A 24,816-nucleotide genomic window follows, 5' to 3' on the forward strand; every position below is an offset into this window, starting at 1 on the left:
TAGTGCTCCAAGTGAAAGATAATGGCTGTCTCCACTAGGATCTTTTTGGTGGAGGTGATCATGGGTATATTTTATACAGACTGCTAATGGATAAGACACAAGGTGTGAGAGACAGAGGTCAAGGGTGGCCTAAGCAACTAGGTTGCGTAACAGTGCCACTTCCTAAAACAGGACAGATTATAAGGAGTAAAATTAAGATTGAAGATCTGTATATGGTACATTTGAGATGCCTACTGGTCATCCAAGTGGGCTGACATGTCAAGTAGACAGTGGTTACATGGGTCTAGAAACATGGGAAATACTGATGGTATTTAAAGCACTGGGACTAGAAAGGATGACCTAGAAATGGCTCTGGAACAAGACGTGAACCCCGAGTTTATTCCAATGTTTTGAGCAGTTCTCCTCAATCCTGACTACATTAGAATCTCCTATGGGGCTTTCTAAAAAATACTGATACTCTGGTCCAACTCGAAAGATTCTGATTTAATTGTTCTGTGTTGGGCTCAGGCAGCTATATTTTTTAAAGTCCCTAGATAATTCTAGTGGGCAGCTAAGGTTGAGAACCACTGGTTTAGAAATTGGGAAGAACAGAATGACCCATAAACAGAGAATGAAAAGACGTGTCTAGTGAAATAAAAGATACACATGCCAATGGTGGCTTTATGCTTAAACAATGAAAGAAATAGATCTATTAGATGTGGCCATTTCCTGAAATTAGAAAGCATGTTATGAATATTACTCAGTTCATTGTATAGTTTCCTGCGTATCAGACCCCTCAGGAGAAATTATTTTTCAGTCTTAATATCAGAAAATGTTTTCTTTATCCTGAGCATGTATTTATTTTTAATCCTAAAGCCATTTAATTGGGTAAGTAGTCTCTCTCTTTTTTTTTTTTTTTTTTTTTCCTGCTAAAGAGCTCTCAAGATGAAATTTGTGACCCAATCATAGAAAGTATAGTTTAGGCTCAAATAAATTCACCAAACATATATTCAGCACTAGTATACGAAAAGCAGTGTGCTTGGCAGTGGTAGTATATCCATGAAGATTTAATGATATGCCTATTTTTAAAATTTTTTAAAAGTGTTTCTTCTTTTTTTTTTTGAGAGGGAGAGAGAGAGAGAGAGAGAGAGAGAGAGAGAGAGAGAGAGAGGAGGGGAGGGGGAGAGAGAGAGGGAGACACAGAACTAGAAGGAAGCTCCAGGCTTCGAGCTGTCGGTGCAGAGCCTGATGTAGAACTTGAACCCAAGGACTGTAAAATCATGACCTGAACCAAAGTCAGATGCTCAACTGACTGAGCCACCCAGGGACCCCGATATGCCTATTTTTAATAGCTTTATTCTTGGCTCTGTTTTAGTTCTAGGCCTTGCTTCCTCCTTTTCTTAACTATTTCTCATTTGCATTGTGTTTTATACATTGCTGTGACCCACCTTAAATACTCTTTAGAATAAGCTAACATGTACTCAACACTTAGAATGTATGAATAGTAAACTCTTTATAGGTATTAGCTCATTTAACTCTCCCAAAAACTGTATATACATGTGAGATAAGGGACATGCACGAACATAATGTGCAGTCAGGCAAAATGACCAAAGAGTCAATGCTCATTAACAATAGGTTTTCCTGCTCCGAGAGTCAATCTTCATCAATCAAGACTGCAGCTATGGTGTGAACAACATGGCAGTCATAAATGAAGATAAATGGCTTTGAAGCCTTACATTTCTAGGATTACTTTCTTATGAGTAGGGATGAAATGTTTTGAGTCATCTACATGAATCAGTTCCCCAGGTGGCCAAATTTCCCATGGTACCAAATTGTCAAGTCATGATTGATAGTAGCATTTCTGACTGTGAAACAGATTTTAAACTACGCAAAGCTAACTAAGGCAATCAGACCCTTTCAATTCCTAGCCAAAATGAGCTGGCCAGCTCAGCCATGAGACAAGGGTGTTAGCATGAGTCAAAGTATTGCTTTTCCTTTCTAGTTGCTTTGGCTAGAAGGGATGTGTGTGTGTTGGTAGGGGAGGATCTGTTTGTTACAGCTTTATGTAAGTTTTGCATTTATATTGTGCTCTTCAAGATCAACAGTTGAAAACAAACTCAGGGATCTTACTACAATTGCAGGATTCTGCAAACATGCTTGAAAGAGCATATTCAAACACTAAGTATTCCCAAGGTTTCTGTCTGCATTTGAGAGTGAAAAATGCAGACATGTCAAAGAACAATGTGCTGCTTACTGTCCTTTCTATTCTTCCTCTCTGTGGAAAAAGGCTAGACCTCTGGGGGTATACTAATATGAATATAGCAAAAATATAGATATAAATATACATACTTTGTTAGGGAAAAAAAAAACAACTTCCAGAGTGAAATACTAAATATGATTACCTTCTCAAAGATTCACAGTGCTCACTATGTTAAAGGCTATGCTATGCTATATTACTACATTAAAGTCTCCAAGAAATATCACAGTCAAGTTAGATGTTTGATTTTGTTTAATCCAGATTTCCCAAATTTATTTGACCAACTAACTCCTCTTGTCTAAGAAAAGAATCAAACCCATTTAAGATTTTGCAGTGCATCAGTGTTTCTAAGAATACGTTTTATTAATAGTTGTATTAAAATTTTCATTACAGAGGTGCCTGGCTGGCTCAGTCCGTTAAGCATCCAACTCTGGATTTTGGCTCAGGTCGTGATCTCATGGTTCATGGGATCAAGTCCCCTGTCGGGCTCTGCACTGACAGTGAGGAGCCTGCTTGGGACTCTCTCTCTCTCTGCCCCTCCCCGGCTCATGTGCATGCTCTCTCTGTCTCTCTCTCTCTCTCTCTCAAAATAAATAAATAAACATTTTTAAAAAAGTCTTTCATTACAAATCAAAACCACGATGAGATACACATCACACCTGTCAGAATGGTTAAAATTAATAACACAAGAAACAAACAGGTGTTGGAGAGGATGCAGAGAAAGGGGAACCCTCTTGCATCACTGGTGGGACTACAGACTAGTGCAGCCACTCTGGAGAACAGTATGTAAGTTCCTCAAAAAACTAAAAATAGAAATGCCCTATGATCCAGCAATTGCATTAGGTATTTACCCAAAGAAAACAAAAATACAGATTCAAAGGGATACATGTACCCCAATGTTTATAGCAGCAATATCAACAATAGCCAAACTATGGAAAGACCCTAAATATCCACCAACTAATGAATGGATAAAGATTTGTATCTATCTATCTATCTATCTATCTATCTATCTATCCATCCATCCATCCATACAATGAAATATTAATCAGCCATCAAAAAGAATGAAATCTTGTCATGTGCAACAACGTGGATGGAGCTAGAATGTATTATGCTAAGCGAAATAGTCAGAGACAAATACCATATGATTTCACTCATTTGTGGAATTTAAGAAACAGAACAGATGAACATATGGGAAGGGGCGGGGGGGGGGTAGAGAAAAGAGGGAAACAAACCACAAGAGACTCAACTTGTCTCTTAAGACAAATAGAGAACAAACTGAGGTTGATGAGGGGAGGTTGGTGGGAGATGGGCTACATGGGTGTTGGGTATTAACGAGGGCACTTGTTGTGATGGGCACTGGGTGTTATATGTAAGTGATGAATCCGTGAATTCTACTCCTGAAACCAATATTGCACTGTAAAATAAAAACAGAAACAAACACAAAAGCAAAGACAAACCTTTCATGACTCTTGGTCTACAAATAAAGTAAATTTATCCATTCATTTGTTGAACAAAGACTTTCTAGGCAGCCATTGGGTTAGGTGCTGGAGATAAAATGGGAAGATACACAGATGTGGTCTTTGCTCTGGTGGGGTCAACAGTCCAGTGAGTGTGGTGAACATTAATCAAATATTGACGCGAAGAAATGCTTATCACAAACTGATAAATGATGTGAAGGAAGAGTTCTTCAGATTCTCCACAGTGGGGTGTGTGAGACAGTAGGAGAGGCTATCAGAGAAGCCTGATCAAGAGGCTACATCTCAGTTGAGCTGTATATACGTGAGGAGGAGGGAGCACTCCTATCTGCAAGGCTGAAGGATGATAGGTAAGGGGTTAAATCAGAATAAGGAGGGAGGGAGCAAAGAGAAGCAGTGCTGGAAAGTCCAGAGAGCCTGAAGAAACGTTCACGATGGGAAATAGAAGAAGACCTCAGAATAAGAAGAGCAACATATTATAAGAACAAAAAATTGGAGAAACTTCAGAGATATTTACTGATCAAACAGAATAGAGCCGACACTCTTTTAAGGATATTTAGTACCTTTGTACGAGGACCCTCTTGGCATTGACTTTATTTTTTTTTAATCACCAAAGCATCATTTATATTCATGGTATGAATTATTTATTTTGAAGAGAATGAAGTTTTTTCTTCCACATTTTACAAATTTTTAATGATTTCAAGTAGAAGATATTTTTGGTTTTGCCTCTTAGGTGGGATTTTTTTTGTCTGAAGGGAAGAACCGTAACAGGAGGGTAGACAATAAAAGGGTATCAAATTCACACAATTAGAAATATAATTAGAAATCATTCACTCCTTCCTACAGCCAAATTTTTCATTATAGAAAGCTCTACCTCTCTTTTGCAGCACTTTGCACAATTATAGTGATTAGTCATCATACCTAACTGTTTCATGGTTGTCTTTCTTACCAGATGGTAAGTTCAAGAGGACAGATCAAGAGCTGGTTTAATCGCCTTCTTATTCCCCACACTTAGTAACAAAGAAACCAGCTCCTCTATAAGAAGAGGCAGTATCTGTCAGTAGCCTGAGGCAGGGGGAAAGTTGGTCTAAAGAAAATGATACATCCTAAATGTTTTCCCTGGAAAAACACTGTGACCTCTTTCAATTAATGCTGTCAGCAATATCCTCTCCTCCCTTCCAGTGACAGGAGATCTGTCTCTTTCCCCTGACTCTTCCCGCTATGATCTGATTCTTGGGGGGGAAGAGCGTCTTAAATTATATTTTCATATAAACTCCTCTAATTTTATTTTTTTAATTGTTTTTTTTTTTAATGCTTATTCATTTTTGAGAGAAAGAGTGAGACAGAGTGTAAATGGGGGAGGGGCAGAGAGAGAGGGAGACACAGAATCGGAAGCAGGCTCCAGGCTCTGAGCTGTCGGCACAGAGCCTGATCTGAGGCTTGAATCTAGAACTGTGAGATCATGACCTGAGCCGAAGTCGGACGCTTAACCAACTGAGCCACCCAGGCACCCCTAAACTCCTGTAATTTTAAAATATGAAGGAATTCAGGTGTGGTAAGCACCTATCCACTTCTCTCTCCTACCTCTTCCTTCCCAATATACAGGGATTTTCTTTTTCAGTAAACAACAATGTTTTATTTTAAATTCCTAGCCTGTAATTTTATTGTCTACAATATTAGCACAGCACTTGACACACAGGAAACACTAAATAAACTTTTCTTGGTGGACTGCCCAGTTGCCTTATTATATGCCAAGCCCTGTGCTAAATTTCAGAGCTACAAAAAGCCAGAGACAAATATTTGTCATTAAGAAGTTCATGTTTCCCAGGCCACCCGGGTGGTTCAGTGCGTTAAGCGTCTGACTCGTGATTTCAATGCAGGTCATGATCTCACAGTTTGTGAGATGGAGCTCCATGTCGGGCTCCGTGCGGACAACGCAGAGGCTGCTTGGGATCGTCTCTCTCTCTCTCTCTCTCTCTCTCTGCCCCTCCTCTTCTTGAACGTGGTCTCTCTCTCTCTCTCTCTCTCTCTCATTCTCTCTCTCAAAAAAAAAATAATAAAATAAACGTCAAACAAAAAAGAAGTTCATGTTTACTATGCGTGTGTAGGAAAGGAGAATAAGTAGATGATCAACATGCAAGAGGAATAGTATGTGATGGCAGCATATACAACATGCATACAGTCAGATTTGGGCTGCATCTTGTAAGGTGGGGGGGGGGGGCAGGAAAGCAGGTGAGTGGCGGGAAACAGCGTTCTCTACAGAGGGAACAGGTGATATGAGGGCAAGGAGGCATGGAAGAGATGGCATGTTTGGGGACCAGCATGTAGTTCTCTGGAACTTCAGCATCAGGTGCCAGGAAGACACCGACAGGAGGAGTGGCTTGACAGGCAGTGTGGAACAGACCACAATAGCCTTACGAGTGACTGAACAATCAGGCTTACAGACATTAGAAAAGGGACGCTTTCTTCTGGCAATAAAACAAATGTCTCGTACTCTGAAGTCATGGGGAAAGAGAGAAAATGAAAGGGAAAGAGAAAGTTTGGGATGCCACTTTACATTTTAAATAATGTTTAATGTTAGTTGCAAGAGTGTAACTGTCCCAACTGTCCGATATAAGAATACATGATATTTTCCAGGCGCGCCTGGGTGGCTCAGTCGGTTAAGCGTGACTTTGAGCCCCACGTAGGGCTCTGCACTGACAGCTCAGAGCCCAAGCCTACTTTGGATTCTCTGTGTGTGTCTCTCTCTCTGTGCCCCTCCCCTGCTCACGCTCTGTCTCCCTCTGTCTCTCAAATATAAATAAACGCTAAAACAAAACAAAACAAAAAAAGAACACATGATATTTTCTAAATACAGTGCTTTCCATATAAGAGCTGGCTGAGTTAAGGAGATATTAAAAATGAAACAGTACTCTCATTATTCAGCTTAGAAAAGGAGACTAGGGGTTACCTGGGTGGCTCAGTGGATGAGGCGTCGACTCCTGATTTCGGCTCAGGTCATGATTTCACAGTTCACAAGACTGAGCCCCACATCAACCTCTGGGCTGACAATGTGGCCTGCTTGGGATCCTCTCTCCCCCCCCTCTCTCTCTGCTCCTCACCCCTCACACTCACTCTCTCTGTTTCTCTCTCTCTCCAAAAATAAACAAACTTTTTAAAAAAAGAAGGAAAGGAGACTAGAAGAAGCATCTTTTTTTCTATGGCTTTCCACTGTGCAAGCACAATGCTGGAATTCAGTCAAGCCTAAACAACACAGAGGCAGCACAAGACATAGTATATCTCCAATAGCTTACCATGGGTGTTTCTAACTCAGGGGTAGTGGGACGGGAGGAACAGAGACCGAAATGCCTGCCATTCTCCCTGCCCCAGTTTGACAATAGTTCATTCCACAGAGATAGGGAGCACCTTGCTCTACTCTGCTGCTGACAAGACTTAGAGTCTCACTCTTTGCGGTGTGATCCTTTGTATGACTCCTGCATTCCTAGGTGTTCCTGTTTGGCTCTTCTCTTTGAAACCCGGGAGTGCCTGGCCCAACCTGGCACTGGACTGAGCTTAATGACGCATACCACTCATAGTATGTTCCGGCTGCACCACCTGGAACATCCACTCCTGTATTACTGCCTGAAAGCACTCCTGTATGTGAGAGATAACGCTCCCAGTCTGGCAAAAATGTTCATTCTCACAACGAGAGCCAATCTTCCCAAAGGAAGGGCATTCTCTTGGCAAAAGGTCTTGTGGTTTTCTACTCAGGTAGGAGGCGCCTTGCATGACAATTATACCCGAGGCACGGAAAGTTGCAGCACAAGGACGACGTGAATTCAAACACTGAACACCAATGCGGAAGCAGTGCTTTGAGAAAACACAGTTTTCTTTTGGAAGAGGAGCCCTAAGGATGCAAACTGTCATCTTCCAGAAACCAGAGAACTAAGTCTTTTCTACCACTGTTCCCCACAGCGTTTCACAGAGAATTGAGAACTGAATGCGTATTGCCTGAATGAAATCAAGAAGATCTCTGGGCCCACAGGACTCTAAGCAGGGCTGATTCTTTCGAAATGCTCTTTGAAAAGGTCCCTGCACCAATGCAGGCACTGAAGTGACACCACAACCTTTCAGTTAAAGGAGAAGCATGTGAGCCCATGCTGTGGGCATTTGGGGGGATCTGTTTGGATGAGATGTCCTACATAAGAATTGAAAATATGCAGAAAGAAATTTACCCTAAAAAATGTTGAAATAAAATCCAGTTCTGCATTCTTTTGGCGACAAGTTAATCATCTTAACACCTGGTCACTAGGGTGCTTTGTTATCTTGAAGGAGTTTCTGTTTTAGCAGAACTGAAGAACTTCTCTCTCACTTCCTCACCGTAAAGCTAAAAATCAAGACGCTGGGTTGAGACCAATGGTAATCAGTTTTCATTCTGAAAGAAGGTGAAACGGGGTAGGTTACTACGCACAAAGAAGTTAAAAGAACACGCAGTGACCTACAGGCGGTCGCAATGGCACTTAAGCATCCTTATAAGTAGTGGAGTTCCTGAGAAGAGATTGTCCATTGTCAGTACCTTTATGCCCCTTCAATTAACCATAGGCTTTCCTAAGCAAATGGAATGTTTGCTTAGAGATGCCAAATTTTATTTTGTGCCATTGAATATTTACAATTTAAAACAACTTGTGTATCATGCACCTCTGTATCTACACCCCCTGTTAGTACCAAGACTATAAGATCCTGAAGGACAGGAACCATCTCTCACCCACTCTCTATAAACTACAGAGCACCTCAGATGCCATGTCCTCTGTGATAACAGGTCCTCAGCAGAAGGTAATGTCCCTGCAGCATCCTGCTGTGTTGAGCATCAACACTACCCTTTACCCCAAGATTGTAGCGCGTTCTCCGTCTAAATATTCCAAGCCATTCTCCGTCTAAATATTCCAAGCCCTTGAGGAATTCAAAGAAGTTTTTTCTCACCAAACAGCTGGGATTTATGTCCCACATGATCAAGACTGAAAGCTAGCCAAGAGTAGACACATATTAATCAAGTTAAATTACAGTATGGCCATTTTTCTTCCAGGACAATTATCGCTGGCTTTAAGACACAAATGAATCATTAGGGTTCTGAATCTCTTCTGGCAAAGAAATACAGTGTGAGCTGAATGCTCAACACTGTGAGTGTCATCAGAACAGCTCTATAGATATGAATTTGCCGAGTTAATCCCCCTTCATTATCTCCATTAGCTAACAATGCACTTGTAGTCACCGCACATAATTACTGCTCTAACAGACAGGGACGTTTGAAATATTAACTTTCCCACAGACTCCAAATCTTCAGTAAGCAGCTCTCAACAATTCATTATATTAATCATATATGTCACCATACTCCTATTAAATATGCATGAGATTAAACAACACCCATGTTGCAAACTGCCCAACGTCATTTTTAATACAATTTATTACTTTTTGGATACTGTAATTATAACGGCACTTAGGTGCTGCTATGAGAAATGTAAATTTAACTACCTGGCTTGTAAGTAACCGGTATTATAACCAATTCCACTTTTATTCAATTTTTAACATGCATTCAAGTGAGAATATTTTAAAACACAAAGTATAAAATATTTATGAAGTTAGTATGTACTAGGACATACTGATGTCCAATTTAAAATTGCATAAAGAAGGGATAAATTGATTTTCATAGACTTAATTTTATAGACAAATAAGTAATTCAAAATGGAAATTTATCCAGAAAGCAGCATGTAATATATTGACATCTAAGAGAAAAAATGCAATGAACTATATGATTTGGAGTATTATGATGTCATGTTTCTAATCAAATACTTTATAGACTTTATAAATTCTATGTTTATACAGATTAGTACAACAAAGACTAGATTTGATCCAAAAACAAAAGGCAAACATAAATCCCACCAGAAAAATACAATAAAATTTCAAATGAAGGTGAAAAATACATTAACCTTGGATCATATTACTCTAAACTCTATAGTTAGTATGGTCACAGATTATTAAATTAAGCACATAACGGAAATAGTAATAGCCACAGTCCACATGGACCAAGCAAGATCTTACTTAACTTATTGTGTCAGGCAATGTAATTAGAGCTTTCCATTCTTACCTCATCTAAAATTCACAATGACCCAGTGAAAGAGATATTAATATTATTTGCACTTTACAGATGTGAAAAGTGGAGACTTGCATGGATTACATGTCTCGTCCAACGATACAGAGCATATGGCAGGAGAGGGATCTGACTCCAAGTACATCCTCTCAAACCCGGACAGCACCCAGCTCCCAGCTCCCTGCTCCGGATTCACTACTTCTTGAGTGGCCTTGGGCAGGTCACCTGAAGTCTCTAAAGCTCATTTCTTTTAGCTGCAAAATGCAAATACTATTAATATATGCCAAAATTACTGAGAACGAAATAAGACAGTTTATTAGAAAGTACCATACGAGTCGTGGAAAAACATAACGCTGATTGTTATGTTATTGATGAGATTGGAAAATAAAGTGGTGAAAAGGAAGAAAAAAACTCCATGTATCGACACAGACTCAAAATTTTCCAACAAAAATGGTATACCCAGGTAAAAACTTCTGGTTGGTTTACCTTGTTTAACCTAGAAACAATTGCATAAAGGCCAATATGAATCAATATCTTTATTATACCTAAGAGACAGATGGATAAGCACTAGCAGATTAAGTTACAAGTGAATAGTAACACTAGAATTGTAGGCGTTCACCACAAAAATGATGTTCACACTACTAGATTTGGCCTTTCCAAGAGTTTCTTGAAACCAAGGGTTTTAAACTTACCTGGAGTCATTATCAGGCCCTAATTTACTATGATCCCGATACCCATTTTGATTTGTGGCGATATTTAAATGCTTAGGCCCAGGAAGGAAAAGTAATATTCAAAAGTCTCATCAATCATTATTTTAGATAAATGATGCAATATCACTGGGCTTCTTTTTCCATAGGGCATTGTGGCTTAAAAAATTATTTCATATGCCTTATGACAACAAAGATCATAAAAGAAATCTTTAAAAATTTAAGGTCAAGTCGGGGCGCCTGGGTGGCGCAGTCGGTTAAGCGTCCGACTTCAGCCAGGTCACGATCTCGTGGTCCGTGAGTTCGAGCCCCGCGTCAGGCTCTGGGCGGATGGCTCCGAGCCTGGAGCCTGTTTCCGATTCTGTGTCTCCCTCTCTCTCTGCCCCTCCCCCGTTCATGCTCTGTCTCTCTCTGTCCCAAAAATAAATAAATGTTGAAAAAAAAAATTAAAAAAAAAAAATTTAAGGTCAAGAAAGTGGAATTCACCAAGGTTAACAATGAGAAATAATCTATATATTTGTACATTGAACCCTAAAGATGCAGACTGTGTGTGTGTGTGTGTGTGTGTGTGTGTGTGTGTGTGTGTGCACGCACACGCGTGAGGCAGCAGAAGGCTATCAGCATGTGATTGTTATGTATTTAGTGGCTTTCCACTTTTCTTAATGTTTATATTATCAATTATTTAAAGAAAGTATATAAGGCCAAAATAATAGTAGTAATAGGAACAAAGGGGCCATATATGTCTAGCAATCCTTTTATTCACTTTCAAGGTGCTCATGTCACTGGATGAAGAATAAGGGGAGATTTTATCTGCATAAATCCACAAATATGCCAAATCACATTTTCAAACATCCTTACTTGATGATTTTAAGAATGAAGAAAATTATAAGAGTACACAGAATCTCCAAGGTCCTACCTACCTCCTGGCCGTTCGTGCTCTCCATCAGTGTGTAAAAGCATGGCAATGGGCATCCCTACATTCTTGGATCTTCCAGCTACAACCACATTTTTCCCAAATGTTTCAATCCCTTAAAACACAGAGTTTGATTTAAATGAAGAATCAACAACAAGAAGCAAATTAAACATGTGAACAGCCAACTGAAACATTCTTTAAAAACTTCTAATTAAATTTGAATTACTGTGTGGCTTGTCTATAATGCGCCCACATTCATTATTTATAAATATTCTTTTTATGCCTCTCGGATTTGTCACTTCCTCTGTAATTGCCCTCATTAAAAAACTACATTTTCAAGTTGCCATTAAATTACTTTTAAACACAGATTCATGTGAAGATTTAGACATGCAAAGACTTACTCTATATTAACTACTAATTATGAAGTAAGCAAAGTACGACAATGGCAAGCTTAACTGGCAATCAGACTTTCAGTGAATCTGGAACAAAATGAGGTGGGAAAAAGCATATTTTTTACAAAGTTCATGCACTTTACCCCCTAGAGAGCTGCTGAACTTTCAGGGACCCGGAAAGGATGAAAGATACAACCTGCAGATACAATGCACTCTACCTCCTTGGGGTTGGTTTCTTCATAAGTACAATGAAGCAGTTGGAATTAAAGTTTTCACAAGTACTAATGTCCTAAGAGGGTGGTTCTAGGATCTGCTTTCTCTTGGAAATTTTCAGGTTAAATAGTAGGTTAGAAAGGAGAAGATGCTGTCAGAAATGGAAGGGACAGCGATGGAGGTGGGGCAATTACAAACATAAGGGCAATTTGGTCTTGCTTAACATAGCGGTAAATATCTCTATACACCTCAAGGGCCCAAGAGAGTATCACTGTATTTAGAGCACAAATCAAATGTAAATGTCTATAGTAAAAACGTAGGGCATTAGAGATGGCTCATATATGTTCATCAAATTTTGTTTCTAAAAGTAAGGACACACAGAACTCATTTTGGAAAGTGTCCACCAAAATACATTAAGTTTACAATTTAAAAGCAGGGAGACGAACCTACTAGTTGAAAAATTCATGCCCAAAAGGGGCAACAACAGTTACCTATAACCTGACACATATCTCTCATTTTATTTATTTTAGATTTGTTTTTTTTTTTACTTTTGTCACTTTATAAGTTTCTCTACACCGAAGTTTTATAGCTGATCATTTTCTTTTACTCAGTAGGATGGAGATGTTTCCAGCAAGGCAATGTACATGTGTTCAGTTTGGCATTCAGCACCCCCATCCTGCAGACCACAAATTACCAACCTGTTCTTTTGATTATTTCCCAAACAGCACTGGCAGTGGCCGGTATGAGAGAATTCTGGTCAAGGCACAGTCTTCCAATATTGATAATATGAAATCCATCTACATCTTTTTCAGGGGCAATTCCATTGCATACTGTTCGCTCATCCACGTGGTCTGAAAAGCAAATAAAATCGGTCTTAATTTTAAAATGGTCAGTTATTTGGAGGTCTGGAAAATGAAATCTGAAGACCTATATTATGATTCGGTATCAGGAAAGGTGTAAAATTCTTACTCAATTCCTTTTTCTTTCCACCAAAACAGTAAGTCAAAATGCTTTTGACTGGTGCTTATAATTAACCAATCATAAGAGTGTATGCGATTACAGGGCCAGAAGTGGCTGGCCTGGTGAAGGGGAAAAAACTGGTATTTCACAAGTTTTATTTTAAAACAATGCCAATGAGATCCGGAAACAGGCCCTAAGTCTCTGCCTCAATAAGTTTACCTACGTATGGTTTAAATCTATGTTTTCCCCATATAAGACACTTATACAATAGGCCTCTATTAAATATTTCTAGCATTACAGATTAAAAGGACTTGTTGGTGCTAAAATAATCATAACATAATGAATGCCTAATTTCCTCCCAAATGACATAATAAAAAACAAATCACACACACACACACACACACACACACACACACACACACCTCCTTTCTCTGAAGAACTAGCACACTGATATCCAAAATACCATTTTGGTTTTCCATTTGGAAGGAAAATAACATAGTAAGAGTAATAAACCAAGCAAAAGAGATAGAAGATGGCAATCATCATCTCATTTTGAAAAGTAAGAAGTAAAAGTAAATATTAAAATCAGGGGCTCCTGGGTAGCTCAGTCAGTTAAGAATCTGACATCAGCTCAGGTCATGATCTCACAGCTCTTGGGTTCAAGCCCCGCATAGGGCTCTGTGCTGACGACTCACTGCCTAGAGCCTGCTTTGGATTCTGTGTCTCCATTTTTTTTCTGCCACTTCCTCTCTCTCTGTATCCCTCTCTGTCTCTCAAAAATAAATAAACATTAAAACATTATTTAAAAAAATTAAAATCAGAAGGGACCCCGCATCCCTTCTAATCAAGACATTTGATAACCCTAACGTATCCCAAGGAATGCACTGTTTCTTCTAGGCCTCCAAATACAACACTATTCCTAAGTTAACTAATACGTGCCTAAACATATGTAGAAAAGCAGCAGGTATTTTACAACCAATACTTTCTTTCCTTATAGGAGTAAGGGAAATAGATTTCATGTTTTTGACTGACTGCTACTTAAAGTCCCCTAAAGTTTCTCCCTTGGAGCCATGACCTGAAGAAACGATCATGAGATTCAATAGCATCAATTTTTTCACAATGGTTGTAAGACATTTTTGACCCATAGAATATGTGCAAAAAGCTAGCCACTTAAAATCCTACCCAAATGAATAGGAAAACTGGTATTATTCACTCTGTGTTTCACCTCTATTTACAATCATGAGGTAATTAAATCATACCACGAAAAAAAAAAAGTCCTCAAATTATAACCATAACATTACAATACAACAGCTCAGGGACTGCCTTGAGAGACCGGTCTATAGAACCACAACACTGTGTGTTGGGTTGTATGTATGTGTGTCCATATATGTGTATGGGTTTATATGTATTTAGCATTTAATTGCCTTTGGACAATGAACAGGAAAAAAAAAAGAACAAATTATTGGTTTACTTTCCATCCAAGGATTTTTACATGTCTATTTATTTATTTATTTATTTATTTATTTATTTATTTATTTTCAACGTTTATTTATTTATTTTTTTGGGGGATAGAGAGAAACAGAGCATGAATGGGGGAGGGGCAGAGAGAGAGGGAGACACAGAATGGGAAACAGGCTCCAGGCTCCGAGCCATCAGCCCAGAGCCTGACGCGGGGCTCGAACTCACGGACCGCAAGATCGTGACCTGGCTGAAGTCGGACACTTAACCGACTGCGCCACCCAGGCGCCCCTTTACATGTCTATTTAAAAATACCTCCTTCACTGCCTCAATGCCTGTTGGCTAAGTGTAAGCTCATTAGCATAGTAAATAATCCCTTCCTCGACCTGGTTATATCTTCTTCCTAAAGCCTCCTCTCCAAGCACTCCATCTCTTTCCCAACCACCATTATGACTTCTTCTTCTCTAGTCACACTAAGCAGTGTCCCATTCCCAAGCCCTTAGCATTAACTTTTGCATTTTTGTGCTGTTGTTCGTAAAATGCATGATGACCTTTCCATAACTAATTCCTTCCTCCCTGTTCTTTCCCACCCTAGTCATTCCTAACAACACATTGATCGATTGCCACCTGTTCCTTCATCACAAATTGAAATGACACATTTTCCACCTCTGCTCTCCCACAAAGCTGCTATAAAAAGTACTTACTACATGGGCGCCTGGGTGGCTTGGTCAGTTAAGTGCCCCACTCTTGATTTTGGCTCGGGTAATGATCTCGTGGTTCATGAGATAGAGCCCCAAACACATCAGGCTCTGCACTGACAGTGAGAAGCCTGCTTCGGATTCTCTCCCTCCCTTTCTCTCGGCCCCTCCCCTGCTTACAAGTGCTGTCTCTCTCAAATGAAAGAAATAGACTTAAAAGAAAAAGTACTTAGCACATTATTTCCGTTAGTTGATAACATTAGTTATTAATTATCTCTCTGGCTTATGAGTGTGAGCCTTAAAGGGCACAGACCTTGTCTTATTGAACCAATTCACCCATAGCTTTCTCCACACAGTTGATGGCAATTCCATCCTTCTGAACTGCTTGCCAAAAAAGTCTGGAGTCATTTTGACTCACAGTCAACATCCACTCCATTGGAAAATCTGTTGAATATTCCTTTATAATGTATCTAGCACCTCATTAGTCTCGCCGTGTCCACTGATACTAGTCTGGTTTGAGTGGCCATTAATTCGCCTGTGAATTCTTATGACAGCGTCCTGATTAATTCCCTGCTTCTACATTTGCATCCATACAATCTATTCACAGAATAGCAACATGATTACACTTCTGAAATGCACATCGTATCACAGGAGTCTTCTTTCCAAGACCCCGCATGATGTGTACTGCTCCAAAACTCTAGTTGTCTGTCTGATCTTATACTGGTTACTCTTCCCTTGTCTTATTCTTTTGGTGTCACTCTGCATTTCTTGCTATTCTCCAAATATATCAGGCATTTCCCACATTGGTTATAGTTCTTCTGTCTGCCTGGAGGCTTCAAAACAGTCACTTTGGCCAAAACCCCCCCTTCTTTCAAATCTTTCCATAAATTCTATGTTATATGTAAGGACTATTCTGACCACATTATTTAAAGAAGGCTCCGCTTCTGAGGATGGTGAAGTTGTTTATCTTGGACCAAACTTCTCACAGACAGTAACTGTAAACACTGGAAAACATATGTAAAAAAACAATGATCTATAGTTGTAATGTACACCATCGTGCACTGTACCTTGCTGGTGTAATATACAGCATGATCACCATAGTTAATAATATTGTATATCATATTTGAAAGTTGCCAAGAGATCTTGCAAGTTCTCATGACATGAAAAAATATTTTGTAACTACGTATGGTGATAGACGTTAACCAGACTTACTGTGGTGATCATTTTGCAATACGTACACATATGGAAGCACTGTGTTATATACCTGAAACTCATAGAATGTTACATACCAATGATACCTCAATAAAACTTTTTTAAACAACTACTATTTAAAATGAGCCATCTGGAAAACCCTGGAGAGTCACTAGAAGCAGGCAGATTTGGAGGAGAGTGGGCCTCTGAAAGAAAGGGACGCCACTCAAAGAATTCAAAGGACAGCTAGAATTTGGATAATAATCTGCAGTCTTGCCTGCTTAAGGAATCAAAGCACAAAGTTTGTGGCTACCAGAGCAGCTTAAAATTGAAGGGATATAACCAGAAGAGGAGAAAGCCACAGAGCGGAGACTCAAAATATATCTATAAATTCTGCTCAAATCTCTGACTCCTGAACAATAAAAACAGGAGGAAAAACCCCAAGAAGCCCATCCAAGGCTAAGAGAACTAAACACAAATTGCAGCTGTGGTTCAGCAAAGGCAAAACAAAAAGCTTAAAGTCCTCAGTGTGACAGGCATTTATAAAAACACAAAACCTTACAGCAAATATTATACTTAATAATGAAATATTGGATCTCCCTCCCCTCCCCAAGACAAGAACACAAGGGTGTCCACTCCCACCACTTCTTTCCAGTGTTTTATAGGAGATCCTGGCAAGTGTAATAATATAAGGAAAAGAAAAAAGAGGCCTAAGATTAGAAAAGAAGAATTAAAATGCTCCAGTCACAGATGGCATGGTTATCTATGTAGAATATCTTAAAGAATTTACAATACAACAAAACACAATAACTAATAAAGTGGATTTAGCAAGGCCAGAGAGTGCAAAGTCAAAATTGATACCAAAAAATCAATGGTATTTCTGTATACAAGCAGCAACTATTTGAACATGAAATTTCAAAAACACTGCTTACAGTAGTTTACAAATCATAAAATACTTAGGAGTAAATTTTTTAAATTTGAGGGTGACACCTATCATGAGAACTATAAAACACTGTTGACAGATGACCTAAATAAGCGGGAGGTATGTTGTGTTCACGGACTGGAAAACTCACTAGTGTTAAGATGTCAGTTCTTCCAAATTGATCCGTACGTTCCATGTAATCTCAATCATAACTCTATGAGAACTTGTGGTAAAGGTTGACTGCTGCTTGAATCCATATGACTATGCATAGGAATATCCAAAGCAATCTTGAAAGTGAATGAAGTTAGGGGACTTTCGATCCCTGACTTCAAGACTTGCTACAAAACTACAGTGGTCAGGACGGTGTGGCACTGGTGTAGGGACAGACAAATACATCAATGGAACAGAATAAAGAGCCCATCTTCAGATTCACATTTATATAGTCATATGATTTTTTACAAAGATGCCAAAGCAATTCAATGGAGAAAGTAAAAACTTTTCAGTAAAAGCCACTTGAACAACTTGTCAGCTGTATGAGGGGAAAAAGTGAACCACAATCCCTACTTCATACCATACAGAAAAATTAATTATAAATGGATTATAAATCTAAACATAGAAGCCACAACCGAATAGTTTCTGGGTGAAACTTTAATTTGTGTGCCAGGTACAGGCAAAGTTTTTCTTAGAATACAAAAGCATAAAGTACGAAAGAAAAAAAAACTGATCCATTAGGCTTCAGAAAAATTAAAATGTTATGCCTCTTAAAACACAACATTAACAAAATAAATACCAAGCCAAAGGCTGGGGGAAAATATCTGCAAAATACATACCTGACAAAGAACTCGTATCCAGGTACATAAAGAACTCTCAAAACTAAATCATGAAAAGATAAATAACTCAGTTTTTTAAAATGAGCGAAATATATAAACAGGCATTTTACAAAGGAAGGTATTCACATGGGCAATATGCATGTGAAAAACCCAGACCAGTAGATCCCAGAGGGTGAGGATGAAGGTAAGGACAGGGTTGACTGGGAAGGAATCAGAGAAAACTCTCTCTAGTGATAAAAAACATTCTACATTCTGATAGGGGTTTAAGTTACAAGAGAATTCACATTTTTTTTTTTAAACTTACAAAATAGTACACTTATGATGTGTGTGCTTCAAGGCAATATAAATTTCACATAAAAACAAATATTGATCTGCAGTGAATGATATGCACCCTGAAGTTTTAGGGATACGTGTGTGTTCCTACCTGTAAATGTTTCAAAAACAAGATGGAGTGATGAATGAATAAATGGATAGACATGTGACAAAGTAAAATAGCAACATGTTAACGGTTACGGAATCTAGGTTGGGACCATCTGGGTGTGCATGTGCCATTCTTTCAACTCTTCCGTATGTTTGAAAATTTTTCATAATACAATGTTGAAACAACAAACATCCAACCTGTCCCCCAACATCTTGATCCTCTTTACCATGCTCTACTTTTTTTTTCCTCATAGCACATTAACTTCTAATAAATATGGATGCATATTTATTATGTTTACTTTTTATTGTCTGTTTCTCCTGCTACTCCACAAGGACAGAAAGTTTTGTCTTTCTTTTTTTTTTTTTTCTACTGTATTCCTAGCACAAAGAACAGTTCCCGGAAGAGGAGGGACTCAATACTTGTTGAATCCATGACTATGAGCCCTGAATTACAGATGAAGAGACTAAACCAAACCAGTGGACAACTAGGAACAATTAGAACATGCTACCATAAGGATTCTTCTGCAACCTCTGACATCCATCCTTTAAAAATATAATGAGGGGCGCCTGGGTAGCTCAGTCTGACTCTTGATCTCGGCTCAGGTCATGATCTCACGGTTTGTGAGTCTGAGCCCAGCGTTGGGCTCTGCGCTGACAGCCTGCTTGGGATTCTCTCTCCCTCTCTCTCTGCCCTTCTCCCGCTTGCACGTCTCTCTGTCTCTCTCAAAATAAATAAACATTTTATATATATATATATATATATATATATATATATATAATGAAAAACCAATTAAAATCATTAAAATCTTTATTTGTCGGTATCTTTACATCTACGTTGTTATGTATCTGGCATTTTATATCTTCAAATATAAATTTGAAGTCAAAGATTCATGTTTGTTTTTCGTTGATGTTTTCCTTTTAGGACTTGAAAAATTAGAAAGTTCAGGCAAAGCTTTATGCTCATAGGTTCAAGTCCACACTCTGAACATAAATATAAGGCCCTTGAAAATTCACTCATTTATTCATTCAGTAAATATTTACTGTGCATCCACCACGTGCCTGGTACTGTTCTGAAGATTCATGAAACACAGTGAACCAAAGAGACACAATTCTTACCCTCTGGAGCCTTCTTTCTAATGGAATAAATGTCTGCCTAATCAAATTATTTGGCTACAGTCTCTTAAGGAGTTAATTATTTTGTAGGAGTAAATAAGAGAGATACTTTTGGAAACGGTGTTTCCTGTTCTCAAGCCAATAAGTAATATTTAAATTACACCCTTTGGGTTCCACATCAAGGTTTCGAGACAGAAAATACTTATCAGGTGCTTACCACTTACTTGCCCAACATCGTTTAAGAGTTGTTTCATCACGGAGGAGTGAGGGGACAAAAAAGGAATGGGAAGTGAGTCTAATCTCGCTGTGCTACTCCACCCCCAAATTTGGGAATTAGTAGAGCTTGGAGGTGGAGTAGGAGGTGTTGTCGAGGCCAGAAAGGGGTGGATCTGGCCCTCCACCCTTCCTTAGCCTCTTTCTCCTATAGCCACAGAAACTGCACAGGACATTGCTGGGAAGGCTTACTTCACCGGCTGTGAACAAAAATGTAATGGAGTGGGAACCTACATATAACACAAAAGTTGCTACCTTTGCCCCTCATAATTCTCTTGAGTGACCTGAAGAGTACATGCAGATCCAAACGTTGCCTTACTCTTCACTAGTGGTATTGAAGACACCCTGGTTTATTAAGCCCTCGGCTTCCTAGGCGCTAGACACAGTGACTTCTGTCTAATATGCCATACTGCCCTCGAAGCGGTGTATATTCCACGGAGGAAGACACTCGGATGAGCAAGCAGGTCTATTCTAATGAGCTTCTCTTACACACAAGGGAAAAGAAGAGATGTGTTTTGGGGCCCTTGCCTGCCAACTTCTCAAGGACAGTTCGTCTCCACTGTTTCCTAACTACCTCTTACCCCTGGTGCCCGGCACTGAGTTATGTGCAGATTGGAGAAATGCTGTTTGAACTGGTAAATGAATGAAAAGGGTCAGAGAGCAATCATAGAAGCAGATCTTTTCAAAGGTTTTGACAAAGAAATATTCAGATGTTTCAAAGGGTCTTTTGATTTTGGTAAATTCTTTACCAGTGCTGAATGCGCTCAAAAATAGAGGAGGATATCAGGGTAAAGGAAAAAGAAAAACGTGAAAAGTACAAGAAGTAATTACTCTTGTTCCAAGAAATTCTGGATTTTGAAGATACTCTGGGTGTCTTCAAGTTACATCATATAACCTACTTATGACAGCAATTGCTCAAAAAGAGGGAATTCTATAGATCTCAGGGACCTCCGGAGGGTTTCCACCTGGGAATGAATAGGAAAAGACATACATGGCTACAGGGATCAACCCATCCTACTAATATGTAAATCATATCAAAGTAATTTACTCAGCTTGCAGTATAAACCATTAGCCTTTTTAAAAATCACTGCTTGCTCAATGCTGCCACCATTTGGTTAACATACTCCACTTGTAGGACAATTATCTTCCACTTTGTTCACCTTGCACAGAAGTTTGTTGATAAAATGTTACCTATAAGAAAAATTTTTTACGTAAGTGATGAACCACTAAATTCTACTCCTGAAACTAATATTTCACTATACGTTAACTGACTAGGATTTAAATAACAACTTGAAACAACGAAAAAAAAATTTTAAGTGTGGGGAATTTAAAATTTAAGTTTTAAATTTAAATCAGAAATCAATATTGTTTGAAATCTCTCTTTTTTCCATATGAATAAACTCCAAATGCACAAATCGGTTACACCATAATTCATGGCTTGTGACACAATCTCAATATCGATCCAAGCATGGTCCAACTTTAAAAAATTGTTTTTCATAATAAGCTAGGCATATGCAAATCCACTACCCAAAACAAAAATTATGGCCTTGATAATAACCTATATTTAACCACACAGTACATCTATTAACCCATCCCTTTTCCTGCTCCGACCTAATGGAAACTTCACCTCTGTGTGCTGGGCTTATCATTCCCTTGACTTCCTTTCCTTGACAGTTTTATTGCATTTATTTGTATTCCCAATAGATTTGTTTTTCTAAACACAGCTTTAAGAATACTTGAATATAATAGACCTCACATATTTAAGGTATATAATTTGATAAGCTTTGACATATGTATACGCCTATGAAACCATCACCACAATCAATGAACACATTCGCTACCCTGAAATTTCCTCATGACCCTTCCCTCCCTCTCTTTCCTCTCCCCTCACCTCCAACCACCAGTAACCATTTGCTATGGGCTGAACTGTGTTGCCCCAAATTTATATATTGAAACCCCAAACCCTATTGTAATAGTATGTAGAGATGGGGCCTTTGGGAAGTAATTAGGTTTAGATGAGGTCATCTAAAGGTTTAGATGAGGTCATCATCAGGATAAGGTCCTCATGATGGAATGGGTGGCCTTATGAAAAGAGATACCAGAGGCAGTTTGCTCTCTCTCTCTCTCCACTGTGTGAGGATACAAGGGGGGAAAAGCGGCTGTCTGAAAGCCAAGAAGAGAGCTCTCACCAAATCCAACCATGCTGGCTGGCACTCTGATCTCAGATTTTCAGCCACTAGAATTGTAAGAAAATAAAGCTTCCATGAACATGCATATACAAGTCTTTATTTTAATATGTATTTCCTTTTCTTTTAGGTACATATGTAGACATGGAGTGGCCGCACCATATAATAGGTACATTTAAGACACTGCCAAACTATTTTCAGAGTGAACCACTTTGCATTCCCACCAGCAACACATCCTCACCAATATCTGGTGTGGTCAGCAGGCTTTCTGATTTCAGCCACTTTAGCAGGTGTGTAATAGAGTCTTCTTACAGTTTTCATTTGAACTTCCTAATAACCACTTATGCTGAGTATCTGCTCATGTGCTTATTTCTTCTGTGGTGAAGTGTCCATTCAGATCTTTCGACCATTTTTGGTATTTATCCTACTTGAAGTTCTCGACAGTTTGGTGTCGGTCACTAATTTTGGAAAGTTTCAGCCATTATTTCTCCTGCCCTGTTTCTCCCTCTTCTTGGAATTCCAGTTGCGACTGTGATGTACCTTTTGAAAATGTCCTATGGTTCTTGGATGTTCCGGAGGGTTTCCCCACACCCCCTTCTTGTTTATTTCTTTGCATTTCAATTTAAGCAGCTTCTCCTGGCATATTATCAAGTTTACCGATTCTTTTCTTGGCATGTCCAGTCTACAACTGAGCCCATCAAAGCATTCTTTATGTCTGTTAGAGTAGTTTTGATTTCTAGCATTTCTTTTTGATCATTTCTTAGAGATTCCATTTCTCTGCTTTCATTGCCCATCTGTTCTTGCATGTTAGCTACTTTTTCTACTAGAGCCCTTAGTATATTAATCACAGTTATTTTAAATTCCCTGTCTAGCAATTCTGAAATCTTTGCCATAGGTGAGTCTTGTTCTGATGCTTGCTTTGTCTCCTCAGACTGTTTTCATTTGCCTTTTGGCATGCCTTGTGATTATTTTGTTGAAAGCCACACCCAGGACTAGGGGCCCAGGAGTTTCTCATTCTTATTACACCGTCTGCCTCCAAAAATTCATCCAAATTCCATTTAAAAGTTCCTATCAGTTTACAGCTCCAATAGCTTCTATTCAGTGTGAGTAGATCCCGGTTGTGAGTCTCTGAATTTGCCTCTCTCCAGATTTTGGGATGTTGGTTTGCCCTACAAACCTCAGTTCTCTGATGAGTCAAGAAGAGGACTGATCTTCAATTTGTTCAGTTTTTTCTTGTAAGGACAAAAGGACTTACATTATTCTGGCTAGGACTTGGGTTTTATTTAACTGGGTTAAATAAATGTTGACAGTGATTTTTGAGAGCTCTTCTTTTTAAAAAAAATGTTTATTTTTGAGAGAGAGAAAGAGAGAGAGAAAGAGCATGCACACACACAGGTGAGGGGAGGGGCAGAGAGAGAGGGGACAAACCCAAGCAGGTTCTGCACTGTCAGCACAGAGTCCAACTTGGCGGGCTCAATCTCACAAACCGTGAGATCATGACCTGAGCTGAAATTGAGAGTCAATGCTTGGGGTGCCTGGGTGGCTCAGTTGGTTAAAGGACCGACCTCAGCTCAGGTCATGATCTCATGGCTTGCGAGTTCAAGCCCCACATCAGGCTCTGTGCTGACAGCTCAGAGCCTGGAGCCAGTTCGGATTTTGTGTCTCCCTCTCTCTCTGTCCCTCCCCTGCTCATGTTCAGTCTCTCCTTCAAAAATAAATAAACATTTTTAAAAATTAAAAAAAGGTGTCTCACGTCCATGAAATATAGCCAGACCAACACTAAACCATCCTGCATACCTAGAAAACTGATTGGAGGATTAACACAACAATCTGCACAATCTGAACCACAGAATTCAGCAGGTATGCGGTGCAGAGAGGTGAATTTGGGGAGAGGCCGCGGAGGGTAGGGAGCCGCTTTTGTGGGTGGAGAGGACGCAGACTGGGGGGGGGGGGAGAATACGGGAAAGGCACCCCTCTCCAAATGCAGCTGGAGGGAAAGTGGAAAATTAGAAATAGCTACAGGGACTAAAGTAAAAAGGGACAAAGGAGAAAGGAGAGGGTTTAAATTTAATTAAGACTGTAAAAAGGGGGAGCGCAAAGTCTGCAACTCCGCAGCTCGATGCCTCGCAGCTCTGGTGTGAAGGGCGAATCCCCAAGAACAGAGTGGGGTCTGGGAGGTTCTCGGGCCACATGGGGAAAAGCCACATGGTTCCACTGCTGGAAGGACATTTGGTAGAGACTGTTGAAGACACCTGGTCCCAGCAGACCCCTGAAGGCGGCCACATTTGCTGGTGCTGGGGCAAGGTCATTGAGGGTGAAGCCTGGTGCCAGATGTGTGTTGTAATTTTCCATAATCCCTGAAATGCTGCTGCTACACTACCTCGCGAACTTTTTCTGGGGCGGCTGGCATCTGGCCGCAGTCTGGGGCACCAGCGGCAGCAGGGTCCAGCAAGTGTTCCTGGGAGCAGCCGACACTCAGCCATTGCTCATTTGGCCATTGGTTGATGAGACCCTCCTGCAGAGGGGTGGAACAGGTCAAAGCTGCAGTCCTTCAGAAGGGGCCAGGGAAAACAGCCACATCTGAGACAAAACTCGGGAGAGAGGTACTGCTTGGGGCCTGGTCACAGAGAGTGAAAAAGTATGGAGTGGATGAAAGATGAAGACAGACAACGGGTACATAATTGCTGACCTGGGAGAACAGACTG

At 39.6% G+C, this 24,816-nt stretch overlaps 1 protein-coding gene across 2 annotated transcripts in view; it reads right to left on the reverse strand.

Annotated features, from left to right (window-relative positions):
- MTHFD2L (methylenetetrahydrofolate dehydrogenase (NADP+ dependent) 2 like) overlaps nt 1-24,816 on the reverse strand; it is a 146,687-nt gene that overhangs the window by 84,415 nt on the left and 37,456 nt on the right. The window contains exons 4-5 of one of the 2 annotated variants that reach the window (XM_025922385.2): nt 12,759-12,911; nt 11,463-11,570 (exon numbers count right to left, since the gene is read on the reverse strand). In XM_025922385.2, the coding sequence (XP_025778170.1) occupies nt 11,463-11,570; nt 12,759-12,911 (261 nt within the window). The remainder of the gene's footprint in view (nt 1-11,462; nt 11,571-12,758; nt 12,912-24,816) is intronic. The other variant, XM_086704849.1, reaches the window with a different exon arrangement.

This window comes from Puma concolor, chromosome B1 (assembly GCF_028749965.1).
Source record: "Puma concolor isolate L17-30 chromosome B1, mPumCon1.1.hap2, whole genome shotgun sequence".
NCBI classification, from domain to species: Eukaryota; Metazoa; Chordata; class Mammalia; order Carnivora; family Felidae; genus Puma; species Puma concolor.